Source organism: Muntiacus reevesi, chromosome 5 (genome assembly GCF_963930625.1).
Source record: "Muntiacus reevesi chromosome 5, mMunRee1.1, whole genome shotgun sequence".
NCBI lineage: Eukaryota > Metazoa > Chordata > Mammalia > Artiodactyla > Cervidae > Muntiacus > Muntiacus reevesi.
The window spans coordinates 73553789-73572333 of NC_089253.1; the positions used below are offsets into that span (position 1 = coordinate 73553789).

The window sequence follows — 18545 nt, forward strand, 5'->3', positions numbered from 1 at the left end:
ATGTGGGTTTGGGGCTGGGTTTATTGAGAGCACTCTGACAACAATGGACTCCAGAAAACAGAACATCAGTGACAGGAAAGCCTCGGGCAGAAAAGGGTCTCCCAGGCAGAGGAGGGACCTGGCAGCCGGGAAGGCAGGGGTGGTGGCCGTTCAGAATCCCGCATGGGTCATCAGAGCCCAGTGCTCGTGAGCCCAGCTCTGCCGTGACCTCAGCCCTCATCCCCACCATGAGCTTGAGAGCAGGGACTATGCCGCTACTTCCTGCGATGTTCCTTCCGTGCTTCCACACCTCTGAACACACCTGGGGAGGAAGGGCTTAGAGGAGCCATGGGGACCTGAGAAGCGGATTCTTTCCAGGCTCTGGCAGTTAAGCCTCCCTCTGATGATGAGGAGACCCATTATCAGCTCTTCCCTCTGCCTCTGGATTCAACAGACGGAGTCTTGGCTGGAGAACTGGGTTCTGGTTTCAATTTTACCTCTCATTTTTGCATGAAAAGAGTTTTTCAGGCTATGGAAAGAGGTTTTCTAACTGTTCATGTTTTCCTACAAGAATAGCTGAATTCCTCCCAAATTAATCCCAGAATAATCATGACTGGTGCGTTTGTGTGTGCTCAGTTGCTTCAGCGGTGTCCAACTCTTTGCGACCCCATGGACTGTAGACCACTAGGCTCCTGTGTCCATGGGATTCTCCAGGCAAGAATACTGGAGTGGGTTGCCAGGCCCTCCTCAAGGGGATCTTCCTGACACAGGTATCAAACCCATGTCTCCTGTACCTCCTGCATTGCAGGCAGATTCTTTACCACTGAGCCACCCGGGGAAGCCCAATCATGACTGGAGACGCAGATAACTGACAGTTCTGCCCACCACTGCAGCCTTCTTCTTAATGGAAAATGTGAATTACATTTTTTTCAATATCGCTTTGCAGAAATTATTCACAGCAAATAAAAATACATTTATCAAGGCATCCGTCTGTAAAATCTGGGCTGTAAATAGATCCTGTGGTAGTAATTTATATGACTAAACAACTATTTTCATGATTGATTTAAAACTTATTGAAGAATTAACTGTATACTCAGGAGGTGGTCAGCTAGCAGCAGTAAACTCAATGGATGAGAACGGCCATGTGGCTGCAATAACACAAGGACATTGGCTGACCAGAAGTGGAAGCACCAAAAATTGTTTCTGAAGGTGGTTATGCTACATAGTATTCTATAGTATAGAATGCTTTGAACTTCTAATTAGAACATCTTATTTCCATAGGCAGGAGCTGGGGACTAGAGGTTCAAAGGGGATTCACTGCCTCTCATATGCCAGTAATTTACGCACTTGACTCAAAGAAGAACCAGCACAGGGAGTGATGCAGGACCAATTTACTACACAAGGTGATCCCCGTATTCACTGGGGAGTCAGTGGAAGTTTGGAGTTTAAACTTCACCATGGTAGAGAGCCCAGGAGCAGCTGTGCTCTACATGTAAAGACAAAATTCAAATAGACCAGCTCTAGCAAAGACTAAATTAAACTGTGATAGGAGAAACTTCTGTCCAGAGCCTTTCTAATTTTTTTTTTAATCCAGAATAGCTGGCACCTAGTCCTCCCACTGAAGGAGGGTGATGTACAAAGAAAAATCATCTGGAAAAAGTCCCAACCCATCAGTGGTAGCAGTCAACAACTCTAGTCCTTATTTTTATGGAAAGAAACATACCAGGATCTTTAGTCTCTGAAAAGAAACACACATCTTCATCAATTCTAAAGTTTTCAATAGAAATAAAACAATTTTCTACAGCACAAATGCATTCAGCCAACACAAAGAATTTGTAAAAGCAACTGCAAAAATATTGTTATCAAAGACTGTGAAAAGAAGGTCTATCAATAACTGATTCTATTGAGTAGAATCAGGTCAAAAGTCAAGATTTTTGTCTACAGGTAGACAATGGGCACTTTGGAAATAGAACTTGAGGGGTATCAAAAGCTTCCATGCCTGAAATCCTTTTTCACAAACCTACAACTATCATTATTTTTGTGTCCTGCTTCTAATAACAATGAGGATTTAATATAATAAATAAATAAAAGAGTGGACAGAAGACCCTAAGGCAGTCCTACACACATATACCCATGTACAAATCAATTGATCCAATTAGTTGCAGACAGCAAAGTCCAAAGGATGCAGCAGTAAAGAGAAAGAGGAATTTCAAAGAATGTGTGCCATATTTTAAGATTTATTTTCCTTTAAAATGTTGGTTGGGGCTTCCCAAGTGGTGCTATTGGTAAAGAACCCACCTGCCGATGCAGGAGATGTAACAGACATGGGTTCAACCCCTGAGTTGAGAAAATGCCCTGGAGGACGGCATGACACCATTCTAGTATTCTTGCCTGGAGAATCCCATGGACAGAGGTGCCTGGCGGGCTACAGTCCATAGGGTCACAGAGATTCCGACACGACTGAAGCAACTTAGCAAAATGTATGTTATATGTGAAAACAAATTTGATTCCTTTAAAATGACAAATTTCTGCATCAATATGCCTGTCAAAGTGTTCACAGAAGCATGAATACATAGTATACACTGAGAGAGTCTACAATTCCTATTAGCATATTAAAGGCTCTGAAAGCCTTGCTGTAAAGAATTCTACTGGATCTAGTTGAAACCAGCATCTGTAAAGCTTATTATTCATCCATCAGTTCATTCATTCATTGAGTTATTGAGCACTTACTCTAGTCCTGGTACATCCTAGGTGTTGAGGATAGAGAAAAAGTCAAGAATTTTACTCTTATGGCATTTGTATGGCAGGAGACTGCTAACAGGCAAATTATCAAGTAAGTGAGCTAGAAAATAACAGGCAATGATCACTGCTATGATGAACACATAACAAGGTATAGGATAGGGACTGACTCAGGGGCTCCTTTAATTTGGGAAGACAGGAAAGGCACCTCTGAGGAAATGACATTTATTAAGCTGAGATCTAATGACAAGAAGAATCCAATCATGTGTGGATTGGGGAGAGGAGTATTTCAGGCGGAGGGAACTGCCACTACACAGGCCAGGAGAGAGTTCAGTGTCCTTAAAAACACAAAGGAAGATCAGAGTGCCTGGAATATAGTGAGCGAGAGTAAGATGGAAAGGTCAGATCATGCAGAGCCTTGTAGATAAGGACAGGGCATTTGTTTTTACTTCAGTGTGGTGGGAACTCCTGGACTTCTAAAGCATGGGCCATGACAAGCTCTATATCTTGTGGGTACGTGCAATAAGGGGCTGGCCTTGCCCAAAAGGGGTTCTGGCTTTTGCCCTCAGCTCCTAGGAAGTAACCACTAAGTCCTTGGAATGTGCAATCTGAGATGAGTATCTTTTTAAACTGGAGTTTAAAGTTTGAGGGCAGGAGAAAAAGGGGATGACAGAGGATGAGATGGTTGGATGGTATCATCGACTCAATGGACATGGATTTGAGCAAACTCCAGGAGACAGTGGACAGAGGAGCCTGGTGCGTTGTAGTCCACGGGGTTGCAAAGAGTCGGATACCACTGAGCAACTGAACAGCAATGTGATTTAGGCCAGGGAACACTGGCCCACGCAGTTACCAGCTTTACCTTTGAAAGAACTGGAGATGCACAAACGGCCAACCATGTCTACATGGCCAAGCTCCACTTAAGATGCTGGACACCAAGCCTCGGTGAGCTTCTCCAGGTGTCAATACTCAACGTGTACTGACACGCACTGGTGCTGGGGAACAGGCACTGCGTGTACAGTTTGCTGGGAGAACCGCTGAAAGCTCATGGCTGGTGCCTCCGGGACCCTGTGTGCCTCCCTCCTTAGCCAGTGTTAATCTGTGTCCTTTCACTGTCATATATCATAATCGTGAGTATCATCAGTCCTTCTGGTGAATTACTGAACCTGAGGATGGACTTGGGAACTTCTAAACTTGTGACTGGATTCAGAGTGATAGTCTTGGGGACCCTTGAACTTGCAGTTGGTTTCAGAGGTGATGGTGGTTTCGGAGGAGTCCCCAAACCTTGTATCACAACACCCTTTTTTTAACTCACTATCTACTAACAGCCCTCAGAATCACAGCTGTGTATCTGTGGTGTTGCACATCTCTACTATTCTACAGAACTCCTGTTCCATGCAATAGCACTGAGAGAACACTGGTCTGACCACCATCATTTACTTGGAATAGAATCAACTGCAGCTAATGATGTCATCATGAACTAGCAACATGAGAAAAGTGGAGGCAAAAGTCGGTGCTATTCAAAAAGGAGAGGACTGGAAACATTTGGTTCTTCATAGAAAAGGGGCATCGCCATGGGGGTGGTTTTGCTTTGGGAGCAGGGCTAGCTCAGGCTGTTTCTTTCTTCTTTGTAGGATACTGACTCTTACAAAAACAGAAGACACACCAGGACAGGGGACTCAAGGCCATGTGGCTCTCAGCTGAATGTTAAAGTGGAATTATCATGAGGCCATCCTTAGAACCACGGAGAAGAAGGCATACGGAAGAGAACTGCATGGAGTAATGCTATCATAAATAAGCATGTTTCTTGTACTTAGTGTTTTCCTTTGACCTCTAGATTGGTATATTTTATTTATTTGTGGTGGAAAAAGGCAATTAGTATCTGTTATTTAAACTATTTATATTTAACACTTGGATAGTAATTCTTTCTACAGAAAGAATTCTTAGATGTCCACTCTGAAGGACTCAGACCATTATACATGTCTTTTAAGCATACATAGAAAATTTACAAACATTGACCATACTTGGGCTATACAGTAAGGACAGATTTCAAAAGACAGACTATAAAGTATGTTTTCTGGTCACAGTGAAATAGAATTGAATACAGCCATCCATAGAATTGAATACAGCCATCCTCAGTACCCATGGGGTACTGATTCCAAGTAAGACCTTCTCCCCCACCCCATGGACACCAAAATCTACAGATGCCCACGTCTCTTATACAATATGGTGAAGCATCTGTATACAACCTACACACATCCTCCTGTATACTTCAAAATCATCTCTAGACTAATACAATGTAAATTACATGTAAATAGTTGCAAATAATAATATGATAATATAAAAAAGTAAGCCACATAATGCAAGAAGATATTTTTAGCACATACAACCAATGTAGGGCTTGTATTCAGTACATATAAAAAACTCAGTATATATAAAAGTCAATGAGAAAAAGACAACTCAGTAGATAAATGGGCAAGTGAATTGAATAGGCACTTCATAAGAGAGGATAACAAGGTGTTCAATAAATATATAAAAAGGGGTTTAACTTCCTACTCACCAGGGAAACCACAAGCTACCACTAAATACCCACCAGTGTCTAAAACACTGTTAATGCAAGTGTTGGCAAGGAGTAACTGGGACTCTCACACTGTCGCGGGAGTGTAAATTGGCACAACCATTTTGGATAATGGCAGTACCTATTAACATTAAAATACAGGTATATCCTATAATCCAGCATGTCCAATCCTAGGAGTATATCCAACAGAACATGGATATAAATATATTCACCAAGAGGTGTGTTCAAGAATGTTCACAGCAGCCCTATTTGTAACAGACCCAATTGGAAAAACATTAAATTTTCATTAACATCAGAGTGTTCAAATATTGCCTATTCATATAATAAAACATGATGTAGCAATGCCAATGAACAAACTATAGCCACATGCCATAATATGCATGGGGGCTTCCCTGCTGATCCAGTGTCTAAACCTCCAAGCTGCTAAAGCAGGGGGCCCAGGATCGATCTCTAGTCAGGGGACTAAATCCCACAAGGTGCAACTAAGATTCTGCATGCTGCAGCAAAGGTCAAAGATCTCATGTGAGGCAGCTAAGACCCGGCACAGCCAAATAAGTAAATAAATATTTTTTTAAAATAATACATGCATGACTTTTACAAACATAAAGTAGAAGTTCAACATAAAATTATTCTTACTTTATAATTCCACGTATATAAACTCAAAACTAAGACAAAAGTAAGTAAAGCTTAAAATAGTACCATGTTTAGGAATGCATTAGTTCAGTTCAGTTCAGTTCAGTTGCTCAGTTGTGTCTGACTCTTTGTGACCCCATGAACCACAGTACGCTAGGCCTCCCTTTCCATCACCAACTTCCAGAGTCCACCCAAATCCATGTCCATTGTGTCGGTGATGCAATCCAACCATCTCATCCTCTGTCGTCCCCTTCTCCTCCTGCCCTTAATCTTTCCCAGTATCAGGCTCTTTTCCAATGAGTCAGCTCTCTGCATCAGGTGGCCAAAGTATTGAAATTTCAGCTTCAACATCAGTCCCTCCAATGAACACCCAGGACTGATCTCCTTTAGGATGGACTGGTTGGATCTCCTTGCAGTCCCAGGGACTCTCAAGAGTCTTCTCCAACACCACAGTTCAAAAGCATCAATTCTGCACTCAGCTTTCTTTATAGTCCAACTCTCAAATCTATGACTACTGGAAAAACCATAGCCTTGATTAGACGGACCTTTGTTGGCAAAGTAATGTTTCTGCTTTTTAATATGCTGTCTAGGTTGGTCATAACTTTCCTTCCAAGGAGCAAGCATCTTTTAATTTCATGGCTGCAATCACCATCTGCAGTGATTTTGGAGCCCAGAAAAATAAAGGCAACCACTGTTTCCACTCTTTCCCCATCTATTTGCCATGAAGTAATGGGACTTGATGCCATGATCTTAGTTTTCTGAATGTTGAGCTTTAAGCCAACTTTTCACTTTTCTTCTTTCACTTTCATCAAGAGGCTCTTTAGTTCTTCTTCACTTTCTGCCATAAGGGTGGTGTCATCTGCATATCCGAGGTTATTGATATACTTCCAGACAAAGTGATAACCATGGGAAATGATCACCATGATTCAGGAAAGGGGTTATCTCAGAGAGGGAGAGAGGAAGCAGGGACTGGAGGGGGGCTTCTGGGATATCAGTGATGCTCTATAACTTCACCTGGATAGTCATGACAAGAGTGTTTGATTTGTGATAACTCACTGAACTGTTTGGTTCTATATGACTCTCTCTATATATGTTGTATTTTATGCATTTTAAAAGGTTAAAGAAACAACAACAAAATTAATCCAGAAAGAGGAGTAAGGGATGATCTTTCCCAGCTACACTAGGAGCTTCTGGGCCTGACAGATAATGCTTACCAGAATTTTGGGAAATGAATGACTAAACATCTTGGGGTGGCATTTAAATTTCCAAAAGCATAAGACTTTAATTATTTTCTAGAAACTATTTTCTTTAAAAAAAAACCTTTGAGGTCTCTGTCCACCTTCCAGAGGTAGCCTTTATTTTCAACAATGAAATGATAGAAGCACTTGGTTGCCAGAGCTGAGCTCACAAGAAAAATAAAAGAATGTCATTCAAATACCAGTCTCATGGGCTGAGGACTTATGGAAATGCCAACCTACATCTTGATGTTCTACTTGCGGAGTGCCTATAGCAAATATCTCAAGGTGTGCTCTGAGGCCTGCCAGCATGAGGATCTCCTGGAGGTGCCTGCTAAATTCAGATTCCTAATGCATAAAAATCTCTTAGAGGAGGCCTGGTGATGTGCATTTCTAACACGCCCTTTGGGCAATTCCCATGAAATCAAAGTTGAGAACCACTGCTTCATGGATACACAAGGTGATTGACTAGCAGAGGCTGGCTCACATTTAACAAGTCCCCACCCATCCTTAGCAGCTATGTCAGACAAATGTATTAAGGAACAGAATCCTATCTGAGCAGCTGGAAGGCAGCTCTGCACCCAAGGCCTCTCCCTCTGCAGTCAGGTGTGGGGTTCCGAAGAGATCTGCATCATAACAGGACTCTCAAGATGCAGACTGGGGAGCCACGGTCATCCCCAAACCACTCAAGAACCATATGAGGGGAAATAAACTTGGTCTGGGATGGGTTTGGAAGGACACCCGTGGGGGTTGCCCTGCATTTTTCATAGGCAGCCAGCCTAATTCTGGGTAGTATCTGCTGCAGATTTGTGAAAAACTGGCTTTCTAGGGAATCTTGGTGATCGACTTGGCGTTTGAGGCTGTTAATAATCATTTCGTGACCTTTACACACGATCTGACAAGGCTGTGTACACATATGGATGTTCTGCATTTGCCGAATAATTCTGTGGCTTAAAGCAAGTTCCTACTCCCACGGCCCCGGTAAAAGGGCAAACTGCAGCACTCGCACAACACGGGAGATGACGGCAGGCAGCTGGTAAAGTCTGCTAGGATTCGGATTTTCCCTCTGCACTTCCAAGGGGCTCAGCCGTGCAGGCTTGTCTGTGGCGGTCCAGCCGTCATCGTGCGACAATGATAACTGATCATTTCTGTCATTTATCTTTGCTGCATGTGCCCCCATCTGACCTGACCTTACTTCCTCTGGATGTTTTTTTTCCTTTCAAGTCATGACCACATTTAAGTAAAAAAAAAATCTTTTAAAGAACAAAAACTGAAACTCACACTGAAGTCACAAAGGAGGGAGGATAGGGAAGCAGTGACTTCTCTTATCAGAAGCATAAATAAGAAATGACAGTGGTCCTGTAGACAGTGAGAGGCAGCCTTCTGCTCCTTCCCATCTTAGAAGACGGAAAATGAGAAGAGATTATCTTAGGGGAAGACATGCAAATACTTGCCCTTGTGGGCACTGCCTGCTGTTTCTGATAACCCATGTCCAAGGCAGCAAAAAAGAAATTTTGGATGATAGAAAATGTATGTGAGAAGAAAAGGATCCTAAATAAAACATTTTGAAAGCATCCATCTGTTTGGGGGAAGTTTCTGGAGCTGGGAGACAACTTACCTTAATATAGGAATAACTGTAAAAAAAGAAGTATGACTATCTTACTTTTGAAAAATGCCTGCACCCTACAGTTTCACTGAATAAAGGAGTTATCTGCCATCTTTACTGCCAGCTTTAGCTCATGAGTTAAGTTGAATTTTTTAATCAAAAATTTATAATGTAATAATACTACTTAAACTCACATTGCACCTTTTACCCAAGAAACTCAAAGAACCTTCTTAACATCAAATTATTAATCTCATAGCAATCCTGGTCAGATCTATGGGAGTCAAATACTTTAGCAAGTACTTAAATATAATGTTTGCTCAGTGAATTCATCTATTCCCCCCCTCCCCCATTGCACTCTGCAAGGAGCTGGGGCAGAAAAAGGTTCAGCAGGGGGACACAGCAGGTGGGGGCGGGGACAGCGCCCTTGTGTCCTCTGTGACCTTGAGCCACAAGCAGACAATGAAGGTGATTGAGACAAAGAAGGGCAGGTGGCAGTGGTAACTGAAATCACCCTGGGAGCTTTTAACCATGTTTGAGCTCCCATTGCCCAGAACCACCAAAATAGAATCTCTTGGAGAAAGTTCCAGACACTGTTATTTCTAAAAGTTCCCCAGGTGATGCTGACATGCAGTCTGGGTTGCACACCTCTGGGACGGTGGAAAGAGCACTGAACTAGGAGTCAGGATGCAGCTTCTAATCCTGGTTTATGTGCCATGTGACTTGTGTAAGTCGCTTAAACTCTATGGGCTTTAGTTTCTTTTCTTTTTAATAACTTTCTTTTGGGGGGTGGGGGGAGAGGGTGGGGAGCTACACAACTTGAGGGATCTTAGTTCCCTAACTAGGAATTGAACCTGGGCCCACAGCAGTGAAAGCACCAAGTCCTAACCCCTGGACTGCCAGGGGATTCTCAGTTTTAGTCTCCTTGTTTATAAAAGCACAGCCCCATGGCCAAGGAATGAGGGAAGATAGGCAGGAAGCAGTCACAGCAAACAACAGCCAGTGCACTGGGGCCTGCCTTGCCCGCCTCATGCAGGAGAACCTCCTGCTTGGACTGGCCGGTAATACATGGTACAATCTACGGTGTGAGCTGGTCATCACACGCGCATGTGTCATCTGTACCCCCATCTCCCTCTAGATGGAGGGGCCTTGCCCTCCACAAGCACTGAGAGGCCGGATGAGGTTGCTTTAAGGGTTGTCGGGCAAAGCTCTCAGGTACCCCTGGGGCCCCAGGGCTGCAGGTCCAACCAGACCATCCTGCCAGGGCTTCGCTGGTCCTTCTCAGAGCGAGGAAAGCCATCCCAAGGCGGACTCTCCTTACAGGGGCAGCGGTTCACGGGCTACACTGACATGTGCTTTAAGTGGTGCTCTTGTCTCCTGTTTTGCTCCAGCCAATCACAGAGTGGGGATGTCCTGAGAAGGCTGCCTGCTCAGCGAGCTGGTTCTCAAACAAGCGGCAGTTGATGGACCTCAGCTCCCAGCATCACGGTCCCAGGGTCGTTCAGAAGAGCCACGGGGGCTTCAAGCTGATCTGGAATGTGCTCTGGAAGACTCTCACTTGAACAGGCCATCTGCCTGCGAGAACCCAAATCCTTTTTACTTGCTTGGTACAGGTATATCTGAAATTTACCAATGTGACCATTAACTATTCACAGAGCTGCCCAAGGGAGAAGGTGAGGAGAAAAGAGAAAGGTCTTTTCTACCTCGAAGAGGAGAGGTCTGAGAAGAAGTCCTCAATTATGAAGACCCCCTGCAAAGAAATGTTTGTCTGCTGGTGTAGCTGCTACCTCCCCGGGCACATGCTTGGGAGGAGGAAACTCAAAGGAGACAAGAAACAGGTGTGTTTCTGCACAAGGAGTATGCAATCTACCTCCAAGGATGCTCCACGGACACCCTGAATCCACTCAGAAGCTCAACTTCTGGGTCTGGCTTTAAACAATGTCCCAGACACTCTCCCAGGAAAGAGAATCAGAGGGAGGAGGGATTTGGGTGCCACGGGACATCTAGGTAATGGTCTCTCACCCTACCCAGGAACTGCACACAATTATTTAGTTAGCTCTCTTGGGAAGTTAGTTCAGTTCAGTTCAGTTCAGTCGCTCAGTCATGTCCAACTCTTTGAGACCCCGTGGACTTTGGTCATAGCTTTTCTTCCAAGGAGCAAGCGTCTTTTAATTTCATGGCTGCAATCACCATCTGTAGTGATTTTAGAGCCCAAGATAATAAAGTCTGTCATTGTTTCCCCATCTATTTGTCATGGAGTGATGGGACCAGATGCCATGATCTTAGTTTTCTGAATGTTGAGTTTTAAGCCAGCTTTTTCACTCTCCTCTTTCACTTCCATCAAGAGGTCCTTTAGTTCCTCTTCACTTTCTGTCATAAGCGTGGTGTCATCTGCATATCTGAGATTATTGATATTTCTCCCAGCAATCTTGATTCCAGCTTGTGCTGCATCCAGCCCAGCATTTCTCATGATGTATTCTGCATATAAGTTAAATAAGCAGGGTGACAACATACAGCCTTGATGTACTTCTTTCCCTATTTGAAATCAGTCTGTTGTTCCATGTCCAGTTCTAACTGTTGCTTCCTGACCTGCATACAGATTTCTTAAGAGGCAGGTCAGGTGGTCTGGTATTCCCATCTCTTTAAGAATTTTCCAGAGTTTGTTGTGATCCACATAGTCAAAGGATTTAGCATAGTCGATGAAACAGAAGTAGATGTTCTTCTGGAACTCTCTTGCTTTTTCTATGATCCAACAGATGTTGGCAATTTGACCTCTGGTTCCTCTGCCTTTTCTAAAGCCAGCTTGTACATCTATCTGGAAGTTCTCAGTTCATGTACTGTCAAAGCCTCACTTGGAGAAATTTGAGCATTATTTTGCCAGCATGTGAGATGAGTGCAATTGGGTGGTAGTTTGAAAATTCTTTGGCATTACCTTTCTCTGGGATTGGAATGAAAACTGACTTTTCCCAGTCCTGTAGCCACTGCTGAGTTTTCCAAATTTGCTGGCATACTGAGTCCAGCACTTTCACAGCATCATCTTTTAGGATTTGAAATAGCTCAGCTGGAATTCCATCAACTCCACTAGCTTTGTTTGTGGTGATGCTTCCTAAGGCCCACTTGACTTTGCACTCCAGGATGTCTGGTTCTAGGTGAGCGATCACACTATCATGGTTAAGTTAGTTAGTTAGTTCTTTAGTTAGTTCTCTAGGGAACGAGATGCCACATGCTGCAACGAAGGATTCCACATGCCACAACAAAGACTGAAGATCCTGCATGCTGGAACTAAGACCCAGCACAGCTGAAAACAAAACAAAAAAACTTCTGTCCAGCTAGCATAACCGGTGCCACAAGAATTGAGATGTATCGTGTATTCCAGCTGGGCCAAGGGGTAGTCAAGTAATGATACATTTCCATTAATACTGATAATAAATAGGTTTGGGCAACACATAGACTGATTCATCTCTGCTCCTCCCATGTGATATTTATACATAATACAAATGGATCTGAATTCATTTTATTCTGGTTTCTTTAGGATATTTATTTTTATTTATTTTAAAATATATATATATTTATTTGGTGGTGCTGGGTCTTCATTGTAGCATGCATGATCTTTAGTTGCAACATGTGAGATATAGCTCTCTGACCAGGGATCAAACCTGGATCAAACTCCCCTGTGTTGGGAGTGCTGAGTCTTAGCCACTGGACCGCCAGGAAGGTCCCAGGATGTTTATTTTTTAATAAACTACTTCTTCACGATGTGGCAACACACAGTATTGCCACAATACTGACCCCACCTCTTTTAAAGCTTTCAGGACAGGACAGTATGTTTCTATGTCCTGATTTGACGCATTTTTGTATAAGTGTCAAGTGAATTTACGAAAAGTCAATCTGATTTTACCTACACTTTTTCTTCTGAAATGTGGGAAAGAGATGTATTAGCAGGGAAAGTGTCCCGTAGTAGATGAGCTAAGTGATTCTGGAAAGGAAGAGGCCCAGATGATGGCTGTCCTCCTGGCCTTTAGGGCCTGTACTTCCTATGTCAGCAGCCCTGTGCCTACAGCGAGCATTTTCAGTGCTTTTCCAATCCCACAGTCCCCTCTCCACCATATTGGTCACCTCCCCTGATCCCTGGACCATAAGCATCTTCACCCCTACTCAGGGATATGAAGGCTCTGGTCTTACAGAAGCAGCTTGGACAAGCAGAAATATCTCTTAGGCTGGAGGCTTTGGATTCCAGGAAATTAATTCATTGCCTACATTATCAGTTCTGTGAGTCCAAATGTCTACAAGTGAGTTTGCTTGGAATGAACCACTTAGACTGGAGTAAAGCGAGAGAAGGGAGACGAGTAGTACATGTGGCTGGGGGAAGTGGAGCATAAAAGAGGGAATCTGAGTGAATGCACAAGAAAATATTTGCCTTATTACCACCTTGCTTCTGTAGAACACTTTACTGCTATAAAGCATTTCAATGCATTTGAACTTATTTTTCAAAATCTGTGTCTCAGGCAGAACTGGCCGACAGCTGAGAAGATTGGAAGGAGTCCAGGTAACAGTGATAAGACCTGGGATAGAACAGATGTGTCCCTAAATGGCCATTTAAGTCTGGGAAGACTCTTGGCTTCTCTGAGACTCAGTTTCCCTACTGATTGAACACAAACTAAATTAGAATGAGGGCTTGAATTATCTGATTTTTATGAGTCCCTTCAACTCTGAATGTGGATGATGCCATTTAGTGTAACAATGTGTTTTTGCATAGCTGATTACAATAGGAATTTTGTGATGCCAAGAAGTTAGACATAACCTTGTAGAAGAAAAAGTGTTGGCTTAGAGCTAATTACAAATCTGCAGCTTACTCACCAGCGATGTGACTTTGACAAAGTTAGTAAACTTCTCTGAGCCTCAGTTTCCTAAACAGAAAATAAGGACACTGAGACTTGCCTTGTAGGGTGACTGCACATGTTAAATGAGATAGTGAATCTGAACGTACTTCCAAACTCTAATGACCTATAAAAATGTGATAATGTATTACTGTTATCACTATTACCAGCACACACACTAAAATCCATTAGCTCTCTAAGAATTACCTGACAAGGGAAAACAAATGAATTAAGCAGCCGTTACTATTCACCCAGCATAAATCCTAATCAGAGAGGAAAGGCCATTTACAAACCAGGGGGGGAAATGTTTGGCTCCTTCCCTCCTCTCTGACATCCATGGAACAGACTTCTATTCACCCCTCGCCCCTCTGTAAGCCTCATACAGAAGGCTTAGGACATTAACAATGAGGATTCTCTCCATGGCGAGGGCAAAGAAAGTAATCTCCTTATACAAATCTTCCAAAGACCAACAAAAATCAACTTTTATATTAAAAATAATTATACCATCATACTTAAAAAGGAAACACCCATTCTTCCAAACTTTGTAATATGTTGATTAGAGCGAACATCAGCTAGCAATGAGGAGTCCTGGACTGTACTTTGGAAACACCTGATCATATTCTGAGATGCTGAAGATCCAATACTTTGGCCACCTGATGTGAAGAACTGATTTCTTAGAAAAGACTCTGATGGTGGGAAAGACTGAAGGCAGGAGAAAGGGATGACAGAGGATGAGATGGTTGGATAGCATCACCGACTCGATGGACATGAGTTTGAGCAAGCTACGGGAGTTGGGATAGACAGGGAAGCCTGGTGTGCTGCAGTCCATGTGGTCACAAAGAGTCGAACATGCCTGAGCAACTGAACTGAACAGAACTAAATAAAAGGGCTGACTCTTCTCTGCCATCCCCATGTACACAGCCCCTCTCCTATGTTTGGGGCTAAGTGTTCAGGGTTATGCATGCTGACCTATATGATAGAAGTCTCTACTCCAAGGTGATTTTTCACTCCCTCTCTTGGAATTACTATGTATTATATTGCTATGTACAAGGTTGGAAAGAAGCTCATCTAAAAAGGGATATAAATTTTTTTTCCAGGATGACCAAGTAACAGAGGGTCTTCAACTTTGGGCAATATTCAGAAAGTCTATTGGTTTTCTTTGTTCTCTGATGTTTTTGAGTCTTTCTGGGTTTTAAGTACTAGGTATTTTAGGCCATAGGTTTTAGGAGGAAAGTTTTTACATATAAACTAAATAATTTTTTTAAATTGAAGTATAGTTGATTTATAATGTAGTGTTAATTTCAGGTATACAGCAAAGGGGTTGCTACACATGTACATTCTTTTTCAGATTCTTTTCCATTATAGGCCATTATCAGATATTGACTATAACTTCCCATGCTATATGGTAGATCTTTATTTTTTATTTTATATATTAAATCAACTTTTTAAAATAAGCTTTTAATTAATACAATGTTAAAGAAACCACAACTTGCCTGGACTGTATTTAAGGGGAAAAATAAATTTACTTTAACATTTTTAATTCTTCATAGTAATTTTGGTTTTTAAAAAAAAATCTTGAAAATAAAAGTAAAACTAGCAAGTAAACACTTTAAGACTAAGACACTATCATACCCATCCTTCATAATTTCCATAAGGAGGAGCATAATAGATGTTTGATCAGTGTTTGTCAAATTAAATTATTTTAAAAGTTTCATAAAGAAGATATACACTAAATCAGAATAGGAGTTTACAAAGCATTATTATAAAAGCTCCATTTGAAAATAAAATCAATAATCATGTTAAGAGAAAGTGAAACCCACTTCTAATGAACTTGATGAAATACAAGTTCTATGCCTCATGGAAATGTGGAGCTAGAATTAACTCTTGATTCATGCCTATTGCTACTTCAACCTTGCTGATCATCAGAGATATATAAGCCACAGTTTGGCATTTCAATTAGTTAAACTCAATGCATTCTTTTAAATTCTAAAAGTATCTTCACAGAGTAAAAACAAACAAGCAAAAATACACATTCACACACACACACACATATATATATATGAAATTGTTTCAACCAAAAGACTTGGGGATAACTGCTTGAAGTAAATGAATATCTTGTCATGATCAATAAATTTAGGGATAACTACTGGAGATAAATATCTACCTTATCAATTTATCATTGCCTGCCACAGTCCTTTCTTTCCTTAAATGAATCATGTCTAACGCAGGACTGATAAGGAGTAATTGATTTAATCCTCTGAGTAACATGTATCTTCTGCATCATTATATACAGTTTGGGCTCAATATATTTACTGCATCTTTTATTGAGTAACATGGAAATGGGTGCTGAGTTGGCAGTTCGATAATAAATGGCCCTCATGTTATCTGAGTTGCTCTTCTGCATTGACAAAAATGGCGATAAATTGGCTTGTAATTGAGACATAGAAGGAAGACGATTACTCCTGATGCTGAATGCATTTATCCCTTGACCCAGCCCTTCCTGAGCACGCATGCTCCTCCATCAGCCTGCTGGACCAGCCCTGAAACAGAGAGCAGCCCAGGGAACTGGTCCCTCCGGCACAGCCTCAGTACCCCCGCGGCCAGGAGCTGACCACGGGAGCAGCTTCCATGAGGCAGGGGTGGGGGTGGAAGGAAGCACTTTACCTTCCTGCACACAGACGGGTTTGTCACTCGGGATCCAGCCTAGGGTTCCGTTTACATGCTTCATACACAGTCTCTTTGTAGAGCCCTTCAGTTTGAATCCGTCTTGGCAGTGAAAACGGGTGACAGAGCTTTCAAAGAAAACCCCTCCGCTGGGCGTCCTGAAGCCATTCTCGGGGACGCCGGGGTCCGCGCACACCTGAAGGTCATCGAACCCTACATGCACAGAGAGAAGAAAAGATTCCTCTGAATACACTCTCTGGATTCCGAGGGTCTTCTAGGATAAAGAGCAGATACTGTTGTCTTTCCGATGCTATGAGTCACCAAACTCCACCAACAGAAAATCCAAGAACATAAACATTCTAGCGCACATTACAGGCTGCTTTTTGCTCTTTGCTTAGAAAAGCGCTCATCAGTGATTTCAGTTCCACCATCGTTAGCCCTTCAAAAAAATTCGAGAAGTAGGGAGATGAGGAAAAGCAAATCACAAAAAGCACTCAAAGTGGTAAAAGTCACAACCGAAGTATAAAATGCAGAAGGGAGCCGAGGAGGTAGAGGTGGTCAGGAAAGGGGGAGATGGAATCTGAGCCCAGCATTGAAGGACTGGTGAGACTTCAAGGACGAGCCAGCTTCGTGGAGGGAGGCACAGGGGAACGGCACGCGTGACGGCCCAGCTGGGAGACCTCTGCAGGTGACAGCTGCAGGGCAGCAGGTGGCCGACAGCGATACAGGGCGTGCAGAAGAGGCGGGCTGGGGATGCCCACCCTCGCTTGCCTGCTGCCCTCACCCCCATCCGCCAGTCCTGGGCCACGTTCCTCATCCTCTGGGAGGCCTTCCTTATCCCCACTCCCCCCCACCTACCCCCTCTTTGTTCCACTCCTGTAACATGAGCACAGCCTTGTGCTGAATTATTTGGAGGACAATCACCTCTCACTCTGGGTTATGAGCCCCCAAGGACAAGTTCCAAGATTTTTCACTGCTGTATCCCACGGAATCTATCACAGTCCTGCGTAGAACCTGCTCCATAAATGTTGGATGAGTGAGTAAACAGAGTTGGGAAAGACAGTGGGAGACACACTGGGGTGACCCTAGAAAGCCAGGCTGAGAGAGCAGGCCAGTGCGGAGCCATGGAGCCAGGCAGTGGGTACCAGGAGGACCAAAGGATGGATGCTGGAGGGAGTAAGTGAAGGAGAGAGCTCAGAGCACGGCCGGGAGGCCCAGACGCGATGGGCCTGAGTGCACAGGAGAGTGCTAGAGGCAGCAAGGGGGGCACCAGAGTTCAAGACATCCCGGTTCAGTGGCCCGATGTGGGGTGACGGAGATGGGCTGACAGCTGGGACCAAGGCCAATCCTTGAAACAAACATGGATGACATGAGCTCGCTGGCAGAGACCAAGGATAAGGAAGGGGTGCTCTGCGTGCCCACCACTCAAAGGGAAGGAATGAAGGAGACACAGAGAACCCTAAAACTCCTGTGCACCACAAAGGCCTTCTACTTCACTCTCTTACAAAATCCTTACTGCATAAGTTCCCAGAACAAATACATGTAACTCCATCGGGACGGGGGTTGGTGTGCCCATCCATCCCCATCCCAAGGCAGCTGATGGTCCCCCAGGTGGGAGAGGGTCAGCAACAGCCTGGGCCACCTTAGAAAACCCAGCCCAGACTCACAGGCAGCATCACTGAAGCCCTTAGAGCTCCTGTTTTCCAGGTGATGCCCAGATGCCAGCCCCAGGAGACATCTGATCCTCTGCAACAGCTGGACTTGCAAAATGCCCTCAGCTGGTCGGTGATTTCCCCCATCCCAACTTTCACGGGCTCAAGAAGGACTCACCTGAGGTCCTCCCCAACCGACCTTGTGACCCCGGACACCCTGCCAGCGCCGCTGGGTTGAAAGCCACATGGTACAGAGGGGACCACGGTGACAGAGTGTCCAGAAGCCATGACATGTTCCCTCTGCAGTCAGCACAAGGCTGTGGGCCAAGTGGGAAGCCAAGCAGGAAGGCAGGGAAGGCGACAGCAGCCACATCTGACTCTACTACATCTTTTCAGTGGGAGCGGGTCTGATATTTTATTGAACAGAAGGTGCTTTGCCAGAGGAGACTCCACCCAGCCTCAGCGCCGCTCACACGCAGCCGCAGCTCTGCCCCGCTGTGAGCACTCTGACAGCACATGCGTGGTGTGCTCCAGGCCTGCGGAGGGTGACGATTAACACCCATCTGGGGGAGCGCAATAAAGTAC

At 43.8% G+C, this 18545-nt stretch overlaps 1 protein-coding gene across 1 annotated transcript in view; it reads right to left on the reverse strand.

Moving 5' to 3' along the window:
* The window catches only part of SUSD4 (sushi domain containing 4), a 139259-nt gene that overhangs the window by 39765 nt on the left and 80949 nt on the right, over positions 1-18545 (reverse strand). Inside the window, exon 3 of the mRNA XM_065936738.1 lies at positions 16309-16521. Within this exon, the coding sequence (XP_065792810.1) occupies positions 16309-16521 (213 nt within the window). The remainder of the gene's footprint in view (positions 1-16308; positions 16522-18545) is intronic.